This window comes from Pleurodeles waltl, chromosome 6, assembly GCF_031143425.1.
Source record: "Pleurodeles waltl isolate 20211129_DDA chromosome 6, aPleWal1.hap1.20221129, whole genome shotgun sequence".
Taxonomy (NCBI): Eukaryota; Metazoa; Chordata; class Amphibia; order Caudata; family Salamandridae; genus Pleurodeles; species Pleurodeles waltl.
The window spans coordinates 1,196,896,076-1,196,916,139 of NC_090445.1; the positions used below are offsets into that span (position 1 = coordinate 1,196,896,076).

General features: G+C 43.8%; 2 protein-coding genes across 33 annotated transcripts in view; both read left to right on the plus strand.

The window, feature by feature from the left end:
- Positions 1–20,064, plus strand: part of SORBS1 (sorbin and SH3 domain containing 1) — a 794,498-nt gene that overhangs the window by 640,942 nt on the left and 133,492 nt on the right. For 29 of the 32 annotated variants that reach the window (XM_069240476.1, XM_069240479.1, XM_069240480.1 and 26 more), the window contains 2 exons: positions 4,311–4,396; positions 17,314–17,481. In XM_069240476.1, coding sequence (XP_069096577.1) covers positions 4,311–4,396; positions 17,314–17,481 — 254 coding nt within the window. The remainder of the gene's footprint in view (positions 1–4,310; positions 4,397–17,313; positions 17,482–20,064) is intronic. The other 3 variants (XM_069240489.1, XM_069240464.1, XM_069240484.1) reach the window with 1 other exon arrangement.
- LOC138300742 (sorbin and SH3 domain-containing protein 1-like) lies at positions 905–4,262 on the plus strand. The gene has a single exon (XM_069240490.1). The coding sequence runs from the start codon at positions 1,336–1,338 to the stop codon at positions 3,466–3,468; it is 2,133 nt and encodes a 710-aa protein (XP_069096591.1). The 5' UTR covers positions 905–1,335; the 3' UTR covers positions 3,469–4,262.

Consider the following 20,064-nt stretch of genomic DNA (forward strand, 5'->3'; position numbering starts at 1 on the left):
CCCAGTGGGGGGTTTATACGTCCTTTGTGTGAAGGTAGGACACTGGCCTTTGAAATGTAAGTGTGGCCCTCCACCCTTCCAGCCCAGGAAGACCCATTCAGTATGAAGATGTGACTGAGTGTCCTGTGTTTGTGGTTGTCTGGGTGAAATGCACAAGGGAGCTGTCAACCAGCACAGATGAGACGTTGATTTGAGACATGCTGTAAGGCACAGATGGTTTTAAGTACAGAAAAATACCTTCTTTCTAAAAGTAGCATTTCTAAAATAGTAATATCAATTCCAACCTCACAAATAAGCGGGATTTTCTGTTACCATTCTGACATGGTTAAGGGGCTACTTTTGTGGGTGGCACAATCACTGCTGCAGGCCCACTAATAGCATTTGATTTACAGGCCCTGGGCACATGTAGTGCACTGTACTAGGGTCTTATAAGTAAATCAAGTATGCCAATTGGGGGTGAACCACTCTTACAATGTTTAAGAGAGAGGGCATATGCACTTTAGCACTGGTTATCAGTGGTAAAGTGTGCAGTGTCCTAAGACCAGCAAAAACAGTGTCAGAAAAGTGGAGGGAGGCAGGCAAAAAGTTGGGTGATGACCACCCTGACTGCCAGGTCTAACATTTATTATCACCATTGGTATGAATAATAATAGTTATTATAATTATTATTAGTAATAATATAGTTTCTTGTTTTAATAGTAACGTGTATTCATAACAAAGTTCATTCCACGATTTTGCATCTCTAAGGTTTGGATATGTGATATATGGTATTATCACCCAATTGAATGGTTTTCACTTGGGTCATTAATAAAGATTTCACTGCATGCTTATGATTTTACTACGCATTGTTTCAGTAAAAAGCAGTGGAGTTAAAAGGGGGTGTTACTTATGTGATACTTTTATTATGTGGATTTAGATGTTTTCCATGTACACTCTACCTGCAGTCTATCTGTATGAAATATTTTACTTTTTTACAATGGCTTTTTTCTTTACAAATAGCTTGCCAATCTCCAAGTAAAATTTAAATTTTAAAAAGTGGTAAAACACAATCAGAAATGTGCATTGCAAGAATAATCGTGTAACAGAAGTCCACAATCATGTCATATTAATGTATTTTCATGATATATTAGTACGAGCTGTAGAGTGGTTGGTTGGCAGTGTGCAGTGCGCCTCGTTAAAAGCGGGGGCTTGCTTGTTCTGTGAATAATCCAGTTTGTGCTCCTGTAGAGGTAGTTTGCGTTTTACTCTCGTCAGCCCACAGGCTTCTAATCTAATGGGTTGTATCTATTCTGTTTTGCACGCTTACCAGTGGATCGTAAAGGTGGGAAAGCTCACATGATTTCACCTTCCTCATATACTAACAGAACATTTAATGGTAGCAATGTTTTGGGTAAACACAAGAAGCCATTTTCAGCCGCGAAAGCCTGTATATCTGAAATTCTTCCTTCCAGGTTCAAGCCTAAACTAGCAGCTTCGAGTGCTCCTGTGCAGGACACCGGAGGCACGGTGGGTTCTCAACTCAAAGCTCAAAGCTGTGAAAATCTCCGCAATTCCATTGGTTTATTCGAAATTAAAAAAGCAAATGCAGCAGACGTAGGGGAAAGCACCGAAAGCATGTTCATGAAATCTAAAAGCGATTTTGTCTCTAAGTCTGGCAGTGCCATGAGCCTTCAGGAATACAGCTTAAATTCTAGGAAATGTTCTTTTCCTTCAAGCGCTAGAAAAAGTGAAAACGAATTTACAGCACTGTATAAAAATATGCACTTCATCAACCGGTCCAGCCTGCACAGTAGCATATCCTCTTGCAGTGTGAGAGACATTGCTTCTCAGTTTGAAAATGAGCATCAGGACTTGTGCGATCACAGTACTGGCGGGGAAGGCTCAGGGCATATCCCGAAGCACACCGTCTCATCTCGAGTGACTGCGTTCGAACAGCTGATACAAAGGTCCAGGTCAATGCCCTCTTTAGACATTTCCAGTAATCACAGCAGATCTCCAACTCCTTCGCCAGGTAGAGGTTGTCTGAGCTCAGCGTGTTCTGCAGAATCCCTTCTTGAACCACAATTTAAAAAAAAACAGCCATTAAAAGAGTCTTTTGCCACCTCTTCTCCGGCCCTTGTTCATCCCACTGCTCCTTCAAGCATTGTGGAAAGTAATTCTCCTACAACCCTTGTGTGTTTTCCTCCTGTCGATACACATACCACCTCTGTGGCCACCATGGTGCACGCTAGTTCTACTCCAAGCATTATGCACAGTAACACAACTACCACTGTTGTGCATGATAGTTATCTTGTGACTAACACTCGTGCTTCCTCTGTGGCTACCATGGTGCATGATAGCTCTACTTCAGCCACGAAGTGTGCCACATCTCCACCAGCTCTTACGCATCCCACCTTCCCAACCGACATAGTGCATGCCAACTCTGCACCAACCCTTGTGCCTACCTTGTCTCCTCCAACCATGATGCATGCAACTTCAGTGTCCACAATGGTGCATGCCGTCTCTCCTCCAAACACTAATTCTAGCAACTTTCTGAACTCAGCGGTGCATGCCACATCTGCCACAGCTGTTATGTACAGTGCTTCCTCCACTGTTTATTCGCACACTGACCCCATTTCCACAGTTGTTCCCACAACTTCTCCTTTCAGTGCTGGCCGCCCAGTCTCCCCTTCTACCACTGTCAGTGCTACCTCTCCGTGTAGCAGCAGTGTAGAGGTCCTCACTGCAGATATCAGTGATGTGTCTCTTATGGACCTTCTCTCGGCTGGCACTGATGAGGTTGACAGGCTTTCTAATGCATCGGACGACAGCTGTGGAAGCAGTATCAGTCAGTCTCAGAAATCGAAAGTGAATTCTTGTAAGGGCACCTGTCCAGCTTCCTACACACGGTTCACAACAATAAGAAGGCATGAGCAGCAAATGTCCACGACTTCAGCTTTGAAATCCGATGGCCATGGCGACAGAGACATACTTTCCAGAAATGTCTACCTCATGAGTCCACTTCCCTTCAGATTAAAGAAATCTGTGCACAGCAGTTTGAAAAAGGCGCCCCACTCTGAAACAGCAGGAAGCCAGTTGCACGATGGAATAAAACACGCTCGTAAAGGAAACCTAACAGATGACCATTCTCTGCCTGTGCACGGCTCTCAAAGAAAACCCCTTGTTCCCAAGCGCTTATCTTCTGTTGACATTGTGGGAAAGCTGAGCACTCTATCCGTTCCTGAGCAGGTTGGAGGTGGCTCTGTTGTGCCAGTCGATTGCCTAGAGTCGCTTAACAATGGGAATGCTGTGTCTTATTCCTTACGTCATCACCAGGATACCAGTAACAATGAACAGAGTGAGCGTGGAAGTGGATTTATTTTTGTGTGCTTCACCTGTTCCTTCATCTGTGTGGCACATCACCTTACCTGTCTTCTCAGTTTGCATTCTTTGTTTCCATGGCTCCTGACATCACAGCGCCCATTTTAGTCCGAAGGACACAGCCAGCACTTTGGTTAGCACTAGGACTTAAGTACAGGCCTATATTTAAGAAGTGATGCTATGCTACTTGTCCTGTATTCATTAAACTGAGTTTTGTTTCACAGGTCATAGTGTTTTGGCCACAAACAAGACATTTGGCTCACCACATCCTTATTGATTTACATGCGCTGTAAGCGTAAAAACAATGTGCTTGTGTGATCTGAGGCAGCCTGCTGCATGCGTACTGCAGAATTGCTTATTATGTTGTAAACACAGGTTACTACATTTTTCAACAAGCATCAATTTTTATAAAACACAACATTTCGGAAAAAACAATGCTAAAATTGGCCCAGAAAAAAAAAACATTCTTGCAGATCATGCTCCTTTCCTCACAGAGGTAGAATTACAAATTACAGTAACTCTTTGGGCCTAATTTGAGTTGCTTGGTAGTGTAAAATGCCCTGATTTCTGGATTAAGTTCTAACATACAAGCCCCCTCGTACGGTTTTAATTTTTGTTTTCAAACAATACGTATAATTGGGGCAACATCCCCAATATTAGTGCTACCTGTTGCAATTCTGCAGCTCGCATGCAGGACTTTACTCTGTTGCAGTGAGTCCTTATGTCTTCTCTCCTTTTTAATACATTCCTTTTGGTTTCAGTCTTTGTCACCAACATCTCAAACACCGTTTTGTTTACCTATACCTTTATGTGTGTACCTCTCTTAGGTATAGTGCATTCAAATTAAGATACCAGAGAGTGAAAGTAGCTTTTGCTTGCTCCAGACATTCTCACTTGTCATGTCAGACGCACAGTTTGTAGCTTAATCACTTTGTGTTGTTTTGGAGTAGATTCAGAATCGCCAAGACATTTTGCTCCATTTGACTACATGGATGCACCGGAAGACATTCTGCGCAGGCGTCACGATGACAAAGAGGTAACCATTCTGTAACGTTGACTTAAGATTCCGTATTTGTGATTCATCCTTAAAGAGAAAGGCATAGAATAATATATGATTTTATGGACTGTTTTATATATAGTAAATGTGTTGAACCACACAAAACTCTTTTGTGACTGTTTCGAAGAACCGCAATGTCTCTGGAGTTTAGAATAAAATTGACTCCAGGCAGTAAAGTCGATGCAAAGTAAAGTCTGGTAACTCCGCTGTAAAATTCCATGAGCATGTCTTCAGCTGCGGAGCACGGACATGATAGGTTAAAGTAGTACATCCCTGAATTAATAAGAAACTCACTTTATAGTACATGTGGAAGAGTGAGGCATTCTGAAGTACAATGTTCAGGACTGTTCAATGTATATCCTGGAGGCATGGACACATTCAGCCTTTTCAAGATAACCACTGCCTATGTAAATGAAGTCCATTATGTAAATATCATAACACTTTGGCATGGAACCTACCCATCAGGACATGATGTGGATACCCTTGAATAGGTCAAAGCTATGCATGGTGGTTCCATGTCAGTTCATCAGGAGCTGAAAAAAGGTATTATATATTCGATAATGCCACTTCTATTTGTATATGAACTGTGCTTCAGCTCGAGCCCCCTGACCTCCTTAGGAAATGATGATAGAACGAGGGAGTATGACACATACCCTTTAGCACCTATGAACTGCTGAAGGCACCACATTTCTACTTTCGTATTTTCTACTCAAAAGAATAGTGCCGCAGGGTCCAGTGGGTGGTAGTGGAATATGTGGGTCAGGAAAGAATAATACAAATGAATCGAAGTACTAGTGAGTGAGTCCAGAACATTTGTAAAGCACCTTGGACATGTCATAAAGTCTTAAAGCACTAGTCAAACTATAAGAGTCATAAGGCACAAAGAGGAACCATTTAAGCTTCTTCCTAAATTGAGAAAAGTAAAAATTAATTCCACAGGAGGGGAATCAACACTGCAAAGCTTCTATTTCGCAGCTGAAAGCTTGTGTATGGAACAATAATACCATTAAGGGAGTATGAATAAAGAGAGATCTCCCTTACGGTATTGTGAGTTTTTGTTTACTAAGACACTCGAGTAAGGTCAGCCAGGACCTTCAAAGTTCCTCAAGGTAGATGTCTGTATCTCTGTGATGTGATCCAGTTTTCTAAGGCCTCAGTGAGTCTCACCACAGCATTTTGTGCCTGTTGGTTGGACGTTTGAGAAGACAACTAAATGGCCCGTCAGAGTAGTTCAGGCATACATTGATGATGGCACTCACATATTCGACTTCTTGTGGGGGTGGGGGTGGGGGGGGGGGGTGTGGCAGGGTGATGGTTACTCTTCCTAAATAGTAAAGTTACAAATTAATGCTATTTGTCATGACCCTCATGAGAGAATAAACAGAAATGTCTTAGGCACTCTATAGTGTCAAGTTGTTTGAGTTTAGTTTTTGAAACATATTAAGAAGCTAAATGAGAGCATTAAACAAATGGCTTGGGTAATCCTCTTCCAGGTTCCAAAGATGTTAGCTTCAATTTTTGAAATATTTGACAGGAGCATGTTAGATCTCAACTAATCTGAAATATTAGCATGGCAGCTGGAAAGTAGATTGACGGTAACATACAGCTCTATAAGAGTGACATTAGACATAAATTACATAAATAACGCCTAGGAGGGGGACACACGTACAAGGAACACAAACGGGGATAGAGCCTGGCCCTGTGTAACCCGTCAGAATGCAGGGATAGTGTAAAACCTGTAAGGTCCCAAGATACCTGTTGGCCATAAGGACTCAGTTCTTATGGCCATTGACCTCATACTTTTAGTTTTCTTCTCATGTTTTCCTTCTCATTGGGCGATTTGCAGTTCTAATCCTTTTAATGGTATTTTTAAGCACCTGTTTGGCTGACCTATTGTTTTCGCATTACTAAAGTTGTGACAAATCCATTAGAAGAAGGAAATTCTGCTAGGTGCAACTTCATAATTTGTCATCAGCTGATGAAAAATAGAATATGAGCATCTTCGCTAATCACAACATAGGGCATGTCTTGAAACTTATGTGTAGCCACATTTTATGTGTTGTTCTTTGTCTTTTCTTTCTTATTGCTGCAAATAAATACATAAATCATAGCCTTCTTTGTTTAGAGAGTTGAAAGGCATTTTTTGGAAAGTAATTTTTACCATGCCACATTTTCCATGATGTGAGTTGGCTTATGCGGGCTATGAGGACTCTTTGTGAGACATCATAGTGATCAAGATATGGCTGGGACAGATCTTGCAAGTATAAACATGTGAGCACTGTCATGAGATTCCACAGGAGGATTAATGACAGTGTCAATTCTAATACCAACAATTATCCATTATCACAACACATAACTGGGTATATAGCAAAATTAGTGCCACCAAGAAGAGGGGATGTGTTGCAAGTGGCAGACTCAAAAAAGTTATTTCGCTTTCAGATTGTGTATATTACCTTTTTGGAAATTCGGTTACTACTTGAGGGGGTGAAATCCTACTCGCGCATCAGCCACAGTTTCTGTAAGGATAACGTCACAAGCAAACCCCAAATTAACCTGTGCATAACCCTCCGGTAGCTTGCCACAAAGTATTCAGGTCTAACTTAGAGGTAATGTGTAAAGTATGTATGCAGCGCTTCAAATATTAATAATGTGAAAATACAGCACAAGAAAAATCCCACATCAATATAGCAAAATAGAGTAAAATGTAATTAATCATTTGACTGCAAAACACCAAAAATCCAATCAGTAGAACCAGTGATATGCAATTTTAAAGATTGAATTGAAAAGAGTGCCTAAAAGCTCAAAGTGCCAACTGTGGTTATCTTATCACGTCAGCCCAGCCCAAAAAAAAGTCACACGTTCAGCCCGACCTCAATGGAGCATGGACCGGAAACATGGACCAGGCTAGACCTGTTGAACAAAGTACCTTTAATACTGGTTGTGGAAATTTGCGAGATCCCACAACAAAAATGTATCACACAGCGATGAGTCCGAGGAGCAACGAAGTGCCAGTGGAAGGTCTTGCATTGTTATTGAGGAGGCCATCGCAGAGGGGCTTGCGATGTGAAGCCCTGCATCGAACATGCGACACACACCGGCAGTTCCGAAGAAGCTGCGGAACTGCGATGTAGAGTCCTGCATCGTTATTAAGGAAACTGTCTGCGTTGTGTAAGCCTTCGTCGAGGATGCATCACACAGCAGTGGTTCCAGGGAAACTGCGGGGTGCAATGTGAGGTCTGGCATCGGGGATGCATCATGCTACAGCAGTTCCGATGCAGATCTGTGAGGAAGTGCATTGTGCTTATTCGGTTCTGCCCACAGGACCACAGCTGGCCTGGCAGAGCACCTTCAGGACCATTTCCAAGGGCCCCAGATTGGGGTGACACCACCTGGGGGGGCAAGACTCGCAGAGAGTAGGGTCCAGATGCTGGGTTCAAGATGGTTGGTGGCTTTTCTGTCCTTGAGGTTCTGATCAGGAGGCCAGCCAGCTAGCCCTTGGAGTCACTCTGGTGGTCCTGGGATCAAGATGCAGAGCCAGTCCTTTTACTCAGGCAGCAGGACAGCAAGCAGCAGGGCAACATAGTAGCAGTCCTTCTTGGAGATCAGCACAGCAGTCCTTCTGAGTCTTTCACAGGTCCAGAGTTGTCCTGAAGAGTTGGATCTGAGGTTTAATTTTTTTATGCCTGGGCCCACTTTGAAGTAGAAGAAGGTTCTGATGGTTTCTACTGCCAGAGGTGTTTGGAATTTCCAGCCTCCCTGCCCTGGTCCTAGCTTATTTGGGGTCACAAAAGACCAGTGTAAAAACCCCTTGTGAATGTGCTAGAGAGCTGAAGACCTACAGACCCATCTTTCTGCTCCTTTTCCCAGCCAAGGTAATGGAGAAAGCTGTCAATCAGCAGCTCACTGAATTCCTCTTGGCACACCGTATCCTGGACCTATCCCAATCCGGTTTCAGAAGCAACCACAGCACCGAAACCACACTCTTAGCAGCCACCGATGATACACACATCATACTGGACTGCGGAGGCACGGCCACACTCATCCTCCTCAGCTCCTCTGCCGCATTTGACACCGGTTCAGGTCCTTCCTAACCGGAAGAACACAGAAGGTCAGACTACCTTGCTAACACTTGCTGCAGATTGCCCCAGGGATCCTCACTCAGCCCGACACTTTTCAACGTCTACATGGCCCCGCTTGCCAAGATCACCAAACAATATGAGCTAAACATAGTCTCCTACGCCGACGACAAGCAACTGATGCTCTCCCTGCCTGAGGACTCTGCTCAAGCCAAGATTAATTTCCACAACGGGATGAGAGCAGTCACCACCTGGATGGAGGTCAGCTGCCTCAAGCTCAACTCAGACAAGACAGAGATCCTTTTGATTGACTACACCTGTTCTCCCTGAAACAACTCCTGGCGGCCCACCGCTCTGGGTAACACCCTGCCCCAACTGACCATGTGCGCAAACTTAGTATCATCCTGGACTCTTCTCTGTCGATGACCTGCCAAGTTAACTCCGTCTCTTCGTCATGCCTCCCCCCCATCTGACTCCTGCGGAAATTTTTCAACTGGATTTCCCCAGATACGATGAAGATAGTGACCCACCCACTCATCACCAAGAAACTGTACTACGGCAATGCACTTTATGCCAGCATCATCAAGAAACTTCAACCAAGACTACAAAGAGTCCAGAATGCAGCAGTCACACACAACCATGGATATCCCCTGTCACAGCCACATCTCCTCCCACCTCAGAGACCTACACTGGCTCCCAGTCAACAAGCCCATTACATACAAACTCCTGATCCAAACCTTCAAGACACTGCACAACGTAGGACTGGCATACCTCAACCGCCACCTCACCTTCTAAGTACCTAACAGACGTCTCCGTTCCTCCCAGTTCGCCCTTGCAGCCGTCCCCAAGATCTGGAAAAGTACAGCAGGAGGAAGATCCTTCTCCTATCTAGCAGCCTGAACATGGAGCGCACTACCTCTCAAGCTCAGAAAGACCGCATCACTGAAGCAGTTCAGGAAGGACCTCAAGACCTGGCTCTTCGACTGAGCTGCACGCCCACATTCAGCGCCTTGAGACCCTATGGATGATTAGCTGCTCTCTACAAATTCATGATTGATTGATTAATTGGCAGAGTGATGTGCAAGTGTGGTAGGTGACACCTCTTCCCCCTCATCCAGTCAGAGATACCAGCTACTATTGCCCTTTGTCACACTGTCTGGGAGCAATACACAGAAGTTGTCAGCCACACCTAGTCATGTGGCCCAGGATACAGGCAGCAGACACCAAATGGTTGGACATGGACATGTCAACTTTCTAAAAGTGACATTTTCAGAATTGTGGCTTAAAATCCGACACCAAATTGGAACTTCCTACCCACTCCCAATTGTAAGTTATAACTTAATAAATGTAATAAGTTAACCCAATGTTATCCTGTGGGAAAGGTAGACCTAGCAGCAATGAAAAATGAATTTAAGAAATTTTCACTAACAGGACATGTAAAATGTAAAAGGTAAAAGGTCATATCCAGCATATTAAACACACTGTACCATGCCCTCTGTACTGTGTAGGGCCTACCTGGTGGGTGGCTTATATGTATTAAAAAGGAAGGTTTAGACCTGGAAGAGTTTTATTTTGCCAGATCGAAAAGGCAGTTTAAAACTGCACAAACAGGCTGCAATGGCAAGCCTGAGACATGTTTAAAGGGCTACTTAAGTGGCTGGCACAATCAGTGCTGCAGGCCCACTAGTAGCATTTAATTTACAGGCCTGGATACTTGTAGTACCTCTTTTATAGGAACTTATAAGAAAGTTAAATATGCCAATTGGGAGTAAGTCAATTTTACCTTGTTTAAAGGGTAGAGTGCACACTCTTTAGCACTGGTTAGCAGTGGTAAACTGCACAGAGTCCTAAGGCCAACAAAAATGAGTTCAGAAGAGATGAAGGAGTAAGGCAAAATGTTTGGGGAATGACTACCCTAAGGCTGACAGGATTCAAACGTGTCCCCCCCTTCCCCTCCCCCAATTGAAAGTCAGGAGAACTACCCACCCTCCTAGGAGTTCTCATCACGCAGACAGAAGAAGCTGGAGAGACCGTCAGGGTTGTCATGGTCTGACCTAGAACTGTGTTCCTCCGTAAAGTTCATTGCCTGTATGAAGATGGACCACCTCAACATCATGGAATTTCACCCTTCATTTGCATGAACCATCTGAGGGGCCTGTTGTTTTTCTGAAATTGGAAGTGAGTTCCAAACAGGTATGGTCTCAACTTCTTCAATGTCAAGACCACAGCTAAGGCCTCCTTCTCAATAGCACTCTGCCTTTGATCCTGTGGAAGTAATGCCCTGCTAATGAAGGCTACAGGTTGGTCTAGGCCCTTCTCATTTACCTGTGCTAACACAGCCCTAGCGTCATGCTCTGAAGCATCCTTCTGCACAATAAACTCCTTGGGGAACTCAGGGGCCTTGAGTATAGGTGCTGTACACAAGGTTTCCTTGAGAGATTCTAAAGCTTTCTGCTAGGACTCTGTGCAGATCTCCTTCCTGGGCTGATTCTTCGAAGTCAGCTCAATTAAGGGGGCAACAGTGGTACCATAAGCTTTAGCAAACCACTGGTAGTATCTAGTGAGACCCAGGAAGGCCCTCACCAGTCTGTGTTTTGTAGGGTTGCCAGACCATGATCGTCTCAATCTTGGGCTGAAGGGGCTGCACTTTGCCCTTGCTCACCATGTGCCCAAGATACACCTTGGTACCCTTCCCTATCTGGTGCTTACTAGTTTTGATAGTCAGGCCTGCCTGCTGCAAGACCAGAAGGATCCCCTAGAGTAGGCACAGCTGTTCCTCCCAGCTAAAGTCAGCTATGTCATCCATGTATGCACAACAGAATACCTCTTTCCCAGACGGAATCGTGTTCTCCAACCTCTGAACTGTGAGAGCATTCTTTAAGCCAAAGGGCATCACCTGGAACGGGTAATGGCCTACTGGGGTTGAGAATGCAGACCTCTCCTTTGCCCCCCTCCAGTCAGAACAATCTGCCAGTACCCTAATGTGAAATCAGAAGTACTAGGGAAAGTGGAAGCACCCAGCCTGTCAATGAGGTCAGCAGCTCGGGGATGGGGTGAGAGTCAGTCTTGGTGATGGAACTGAGCCTTGGCATCACCACAACTGGGCTAGACCTGGGACTGTCGGAGGACTCAATCTCCTCTATCACCAACTTCTTGAAGACTTCCTCCTTGATACTGGCTCTCACACTATCTGGCAGCCTGTAAAGTTTGTTCTTGGCAGGCATACTGTCTCCAGTATCAATGTCCTTGGTACACAGACATGTAAGCCAAGGTCTGAGGAAGAACAGAGGAAATAAATGCTCTGTAAGTGGCTAAAGTTACTCTGAAGTTCTGGGGTCACTGTAGGTGAGAGGTTAACCCCTATACTGACCCATCATGCTTATTGGAAGACAGGAGGTCAGGAGAGGTTCACTCTCCTCTTCCACTCCGTCATCCTTCACTAAGAGCATGGTAACTTCAGACCTCCCAAAGTGTAGTTTAGGGCTGTTAATATGGAGCACCCTCAATGGGTTTCTAGGGGCTTAAGATCCACCAAGTAGGTGGCATCCCCTTCCACTCCTTCACCTTATACTGGCCTGTCCAACGATCTTGGAGAGCTCTGAGCTCTAAACACTCCATGACTCAAACCCTCTAGACAGGCTGAAACTAGCCCCTTGGAGTCACTCTGGTGGTATTGGGATCAAGATGCAGAGCCAGTCCTTTTACTCAAGCAGCAGGGCCGAAGTGTTGCATCTGGTTACGGAGAGCCAGCATGTATCTGACTACATCTTCAGAGGGTTCCTGGAAGCTTGCTCCCATTCCTCTCTCGCAAGGCCGGGTTTGGATAACTTGTCGGTTACCCTTTACTCAGTCGACAGGGACTTCGCAGATGCTGACATGAAGTAAGTGTGTCTGTCAGATACTACTTCCTTGGGGAACCCCACATTGGTAAACATCCCCAGCAGGGTCCTAGACACTGCAGGTATGGTCACTGACCTCCCGGGGGTGACCTCTGGGTACTTTGTGGCGTGGTCCACCTAGACCAGGATACACCTGTTGTCTAATGACATGCAAGGGAGGCAGGGGGGCCTTCAGCTTTTTCCCTGCTTTTCCAGTGGCCTGACAGGTGGGACAAGACCTATAGAATGTATCTGTGGCTGTCTTCACTCAGGGCCAATAGAAGTAACATTTCATGGTGTGACCTGAGCTTCACTTTATTCCAGACATTGTGCTCTCAGGTCATTGCCTAACAGACAATCTACAGGCATAGCAGGGCTCACAGCTAGTTTGGGGGACCTGAGGCCCTTACCCACTCACAGGGAACCAGAGCCACTAGTTAGTGACTCTCACGGTTTTCTGTGACCAGGACCTAGTGTAATGTATTTGGAATGACCACCTCTGAGGACACCAGATGACCCCTCACAGTAGTCATGTGTCTCTCTGAACTCACACCCTTTGCCCATTGATTATCACCCACTGCTGATACTGAGAATTATTTAAAAGCACATAGGCTATTGGCATCATCTCTCTAACCCATAGGGACAAGATAGTAACCTTTGTCCTCTCCTTCAAGCTAACTGGGACCACCTGTCCCCTAAGTGCTAAATTCACCAACCCAGGTGTCTGCCTGCTGTTGGGATGCTGTGTCCTATTGGGGTATTTGGTGTCTCCCTTGGAGTGCCCATACATGTAGCACTCAGTACACTGGGTGACAAACTTCCATGTCTGCTTGACAAAGAACCCCTTCTTCTTTGGTTCGGATTTGGACTTGTTACTGTTGTTCCCTTTGGAGGTATTTTGGCAACCTTCAAAGAACTCCTTATTTTTAATTTTGTCTTTCCCCCCTTCTGGTGGGATCTCTGACTGCCCCAGATACCTCTTTGGACACTCTGGGACTGACCCAGAGGTCTGCATCCTCAGCACGCTCCCCGAGATCAGTGACCTTACTGGCTTAGCACTGTAAAACATATATTGAATATGTGCTCTCTTAGTATCCGTTAGACAACCCAGTAAAATCATATTTTTTTCTGCCACACACCTAACCATTCAGTGCCTTACTGACATAATCTAGAAAATCCACCCAAAACTGTCTCTACAACTTTTGGCTATCCCTGAACCAAATGCAGTAGTTTTCTGGGGTGAGTCCAAATTTGGTGACAACGATGGTTTTCATTTGGATGTACTTCATCTGGCCTCCTACCTCCGGTGTAAGCAAGGTATCGCTCCCCACTGTAGGCATGTATTTCCACAGTGATGCCCCCCAAATCTCTTCTGAGACCCTGTGCATCTTAAGGGCCAACACATAGGCAGAAATCTACTTGTCTATGTCATCCCCTACCGCATAGTTCAGCACCATATCTTTATATATGTGAACTTTCTTCTCCCCCTAAGACACTGTGGGTATGCTGCCACCATTGTTGCAAGACTCTGTTTGCCTAGCTCTTATGTTCAGCTCGCTGAGGCACCTCTCATGAGCCATTTTTCTCTCTTCGGCCTCCAAAGTGAGTTTCTCCCTTGCCAAGTCTCTCTCAGCCTTTTTTGCTTAGCCTCCATGTCTTGTTTCTTCTCCATCTTAATCTTGCTCATCTGCAGTGGAAACTCCCTTTCTGCCTTCCTGTCTGCCATCTTCTCTGGGGATAGGCCTTGTGAAGACATACTCTCTGCTTTGACAGGTAGTTCTAATCCAGGAGTCAAGTCATGCCTCGCTCCTGAGTGCTGCTTCTCATGGCATGCATTCAGGTCCTGCTTCTGCTCCTCCAAATCATCCTCCTTAATTCAATCTTCTGTTACTGTTGTCAACTGGTAAACCTCAGCTCAGGCCCTCAGAAGCTTTCTGAAGCTCCAACTTCTTAGTGCCTTTCCTGATTGGCAGTCCCTTTTCCTTACAGAAGCGTTTGAGCTCAACCAGAGGATAGCTCTTCAGGTTGATGAGTTCACATTCCATCCCTGCAGATATGGTGACAGTCACTCAGTTTGAGAGTGGATTTTGAAAAAGCAAAAGAGCCAATCAAGGAGAATTTAAAAAACTCAAACTGGTTTAGCGTAATTCAAAATCACAGTATGGCACTGCAAAAAACACAAGCCTTCACTGCTGGACACCAGTGTTAGAAATTGGGTTACTGGTTGAGGTGGGGTGAAACCCTACTCAAGCAGCACCACAGCTTCTGTCAGGGTGAAGTCACAAACAAACCCACATTAACCTGTGCTTAACCCTTTGGTAGCTTGGCACAAGGCAGTCAGGCTTAATTTAGCAGTAATGTGTAAAGTATATGCAGCGCTTTAACCAGTAATAAAGTGAAAACACAACACAATAAACATCCCACACCAATTTAGAGAAGTAGGGTAAAATTTAATAAATTACTTGACACCAAAATGACAAAAATCTAATCAGTAGAACCTGAGATATACAATTTTAAAGATTTAATGGAGAATAGTGTCTAGAAGCTCAAATCACCACCTGTGGTTACATGGTCAGAGTGGACCAGGACAAAGTCACAAGTTCAAGCCGACTGCAAAAGAGCGAGGGCCAGATATAGGGATCCAGTTAGGCCTGTTGAACAAAGTACTTTATATCCTGATTGCCATTGCGGTGCAAGATCCCGAGTCGAAGATTTTTTGCACAGGTTTGGTTCCAAGGGCTTCAAAGCGAGATCCTGCATCACCCCCAAGTAGGCCTTCGACGAGGGACTTGCACTGCGAAGTGCTGAGTCAAAAAGGCATAGTGCACCGCCAGTTCCGAAGAAGTGCAGGGCTAAGATGCAGAGTCCTGCGTCGTCTTCAAGGATGACATCAACGTGGGTTGTGATGCAAGGCTTGTATCAAGGATGCATCACACAGCAGCGGTTCTTAGGAGACTCTAGGCTGTGATGCAAGGTTCGGTGTTCAGGATGCGTTGTGCTGCAGCAGTTCTGAAGCTGAGCTGCGGGGAGATGCATCACATTGCATTGGTTCTGCCCACAGCTGGGCTGGCATTACTTTCAGGCCCACATTAGAGGGTCCAGGACTGGGGTGGCACCACTTGGGGGATAAGACTCATAGCAAGTATAGTGCAGGTGCTGGGTTCAAGATGGGTGGAGCCTTTTCTGTCCCTGAGGTTTTAATCAGAAGACCTGCCAACTAGCCCTTGGAGTCACCCTGGTGGTCCGAGTATCAAGATGCAAGTCCAGTCCTTTTACTCAGGCAGCAGGGCAGCAGAGTAGCAGTCCTTCTTGCAGAGCAGCACAGAAGTCCTTCTGAGTCTTACACAGGTCTAGTGGTGCCCTGAAGAGTTGGATCTGAGGATCTATTATTTATACCTGGTGCCCTCTTTGAAGTAGAAGAATGTTCTAGAGGTTTCCACACCCCCTGCCTCCCTGTCCTGGCCCTAGCTTATCTTGGATCACAAAAGACTAGTGTCAAACCCTTTATGAGTGTTCTTGGGAGGGCCTTTGAGATGTACAAGTGTGGTTGGAGACACCTTCTCCCCCTCAAGTCAGAGATGAGTCATCCTGCCAATTACTACTTCCCTATGTCTTACTGTGTAGAAGCAATACACAAAGACTAACTCCCAGCTACATCTAGTCATGTGAACCAATATAAAGGCTGCGGGCACCAAATGGTTGGGACAAAGAAATGCAAACCTGGGATTGCATGGTGAGCAAACGAACAATGTATTAAACCCCGATCTGTGACTGGGGAATGAGTGTTTGAAAAGTTTCAGCACTCTGTCCATCATCCTTCTGTAGTTTCTAAATGTGGCATTTTCAGAATTGTGACTTAAAAGCCGACTTTACCATTAAAGAGGGCTTCAAATGACAGTTCTTTAGGCATCAAAATTGACATTTCGACCTGCTTCCAATAGAAAGTTATCAATGTATTAAATGTAATAAGTTAACCCAATGTTAGCATATGGGATAGTTAGGCCTAGCTGGAATGAAAAATGTATTTAAGAGTTTTTCACTACCAGGACATATAAACGGTAAACAGACATGTCCACCTTTTTAAATACCCTACACCTTGCCCTCTGGGCTGTTTAGGGCCTACCCTAGGAGTGGCTTATATGTATTAAAAAGGAAGGTTTAGTCCTGGCAAAAGGTTTATTTGGCCAAGTCGAAACGGCAGTTTAAAACTGCACACGCAGGCTGCAAAGGCAGGCCTGGGACATTGGTAAAGGGCTACTTATGTGGGTAGCACAATCAGAGCTGCAGCACACTAGTAGCATTTAATTTACAGGCCTGAGGTAGCTGTAATACCACATTACTAGGTATTTACAAGTAAATCAAATGTGCCAATTGGGTGTAAGCCAGTTTTGCTGTGTTTAAAGGAGAGAGCATACACACTTTAGCACTGCTTAGTAAAGCACTTGGTAAAGTGCACAGGATCCAAAGGCCAACAAAAAATTGTTCAAAAAAGAGGAGTAAGGCGAAACGTTTTAGGGAAGACCACCATAATGCTGACTGGTCTAACATGCCCTTAATTGTGCTCAGATTACATTTACACCCGTTTACATTTTAACCTTTATTAGGAGCTTTGGGGAATTGTGCTCACTGCAGGCAGCTACTAAGGAGTGCCTGGTGGTAATTGCAGGTGTTAACAGACATCAGCATAAACAATGTGAGCAAAACAGACTTGAAAATCTTGACATATGTTGTTTATTTAGACATTCGTGTTACTTAGATGAAATTGTCACCATTAAGGCACATATGTTATTTTATTGGATGTATTATTGAAATGTTTTAAATTGTAAATGCTTTTTGGTGCCCAATATTCCTGTAAATATTGAATTTGTTAAATATGCTAGCTATTGTCGTTGCATTGAAGTCAGTGATAATTTACAGAACGTGTTATGCAATTTTATGGCAGAAACTCTTAGAGGACCAAAGAAGACTTAAACGCGAGCAAGAAGAGGCTGATATTGCAGCCAGGAGACATACAGGGGTTATTCCAACGCATCACCAGTTTATCACAAATGAGCGTTTTGGCGACCTCCTTAATGTAGACGATACAGCGAAAAGGAAATCTGTGTCGGAGGTCTGTTCCTGTTCCCTCCGTTTATTGCTTATTCCCTAGACATGCCTGCCTCTCACCGCTGGCACCGTAGCCTGATTTCAGCTGTCCAGAGAATGCACCATTCCAGCTTCATTTAGACTTACCTTGCCCTAATATGGCCGTTCCATTAATTGAATTGTCAAGCTTAACGTGAAAGCATGTCGGCTGGAAATGGCTGCCGCTCATCCGTGATGCATGCATTCATATAATCCGATAACCACTGCAGTGAAAAAATGCATCTTGCGTTCATCGCATCATATTGCCGGTTTGCTTTCTTGTGGCTTTGTTATGCATTCAAATATTTTAGTATTTTGTGGCTGTGGCAATTATTTTGCATTGTCTATGCATAGCTCCACGCTGTTGTAATTGTACATTTGAAGAGGTAGAGCATGTTTCTCTTTTTATTACTGGTCGTCATCTAAATCTACATACTACTACGGTATAAAAAATACAGTAATGAGATCCGTGAGTAGATTTATTTGTAACTTTTGGTATTTGTTGATTTTGTATTATGAAAAATGCATTCTTGAGTTTGATGAGGTACAACCATAGTATAACATGTTTTTTTATGCTACACATACACCAGAATGCCAGTTTGTAAAGAAAAATTCATTTAAAATTTTTTATTTTGCATTTGTATGGCGCACAGTCTGCCATGATTATGGCTTTGCAGTTCTTTCCAGGAGTCCAGGAAAGACTTTCTAGATGGTTCCGAGTTTCCCAACACGGAACAGAGTCCGACAGCAAATGTATCTTTCTCTAAGCCTACCCAATGTGGTAGTACGTGTCAGATATACCACAAACTGTACACAAACATTTAAACAAACTCATTGGAAAATGCATTTGGGTCATGTCCGTAGTTTTCACAAACCCGAAGCTGTACCCTAGACAAACAAAAAAATCTAAAACAAGTAAGGCATGTGTTGTCAAATTCAAATCAAAAGACAAGGACAAAATAGTGTCCATGCGCGTGAAGCCAGCTCCAAAATATTAGTGACAGGATGTGCCAAGATTCGGAAAAAAATGAATGTCCTTGAAATTTGCAAATAGAGTAATTCTTTGGAAGTGGCTTGGTCTCCTATTCTTTGAAGTACAAATCTTGCCTCCTGGCTTTATCCCGAACAGCGGTCAAGAACTGAACCTTTGGCTCTGTTGTCAAGTCCCTCAGTAGAGACCAGCAATGCCAGGTCTGCTAACCCCAAAATGTCGAAAGTAGATATTTTATGACTTTGTGAACGCATTTTTGCATCTTTCGCAGGAATCAAATGTGCATTGAGGTCGACAAACCTTGTGACCAAGTAAGATGTTTGGTGAACCATAAACAAATACTTCAACACCACCCCAATAATTTAGATACTATGACCAATGTGGCCAAGGAAGGAAAACTCCAGTCAGGAGTATAGTTGAAAGCTTTATCACAAATACAAACTCAAAGTCATGTAGCCTGCACGAAAAAAAACATGTTATATAGATACATAATCAACAAGGATTGCCCAAGGCAACGAAATACATTCAGGCTTACTAACATTATTAGAACTAAACATTCAAAAATAATACAGAAAGTTAAAAGGAATACAGAAATCACAGTGTGCTCAGATTGCACATTCATTTAATCAATTCAAATTTAGTGAAGTCAATAATCAGTGGCTGGGCACTGGACAACCCTATGGCTAACCAAATTAACACATGCAGGCAAAATACAAATTTACAAAAAGTAATTTGGAAAAAGATATAACAGGTTACAGGGCACTAACTAAAATTTTTTAAATAATAAGTGTCAGCATTGTGGAGAGTCTAACCTAAAAGGGGCATGGCTAGGGGCAAGGGCAAATGGCAGAGAGGAAGATACCTTTCCAAGGGATACAGCTATCAAGGAATCTTCGTTAACAAAGCATCAGGGGAGTGTCTGTCGCAAGCCAAGACAAGACTGCTTCAGCATCAACTCTGAATCTGCTCTGGTTCTGAGCAACAGTCGATCAGTAAACAATATATCAGTCCACATGAAATGTTCCAGTTGGCTTCCATGATAAGTATATATTACGAAAAGGGGGCATCCTCCAATCATAATTCATTAGAAAACTTCAGGTTGCAACAATCCACCTTCTCCCAGGTCTGTCATGAGAACATCACCTCTTTCCGTTGACTCCAAACGGTTGTAACAATTTTGTGCAAATCGGAGCATATTCATTCATTACATTCCATTTCAAAGCCAAATTAACTCATCTTCCACAATCAGAAAATAGATTTTTTACAAGTGGGGCTTTGCTTCTCTGGGGAAAGAAGTCTGAAAGGTTTTGCGTTATGAAAAAAACAGTTCAGCATATTTATATGACTGCAAAATGCAAGCCGTGTAGGCAACAGTTATGCTAACACAAGGAATTGATTTAATTCTTGTTAATAGAAACACATAATATGCAAACGTATAAATTCAGCATTAATAATATTTCATCAGAATAAGTAAAACATTTAATTTAAGTTGGAAAAGGCTTTGCTATTGCGTTGCATGAAGTATAACAGAGAAGTTCATTTTCTCATTTCTGCACGTTTCTTTAAACCTATAAAACA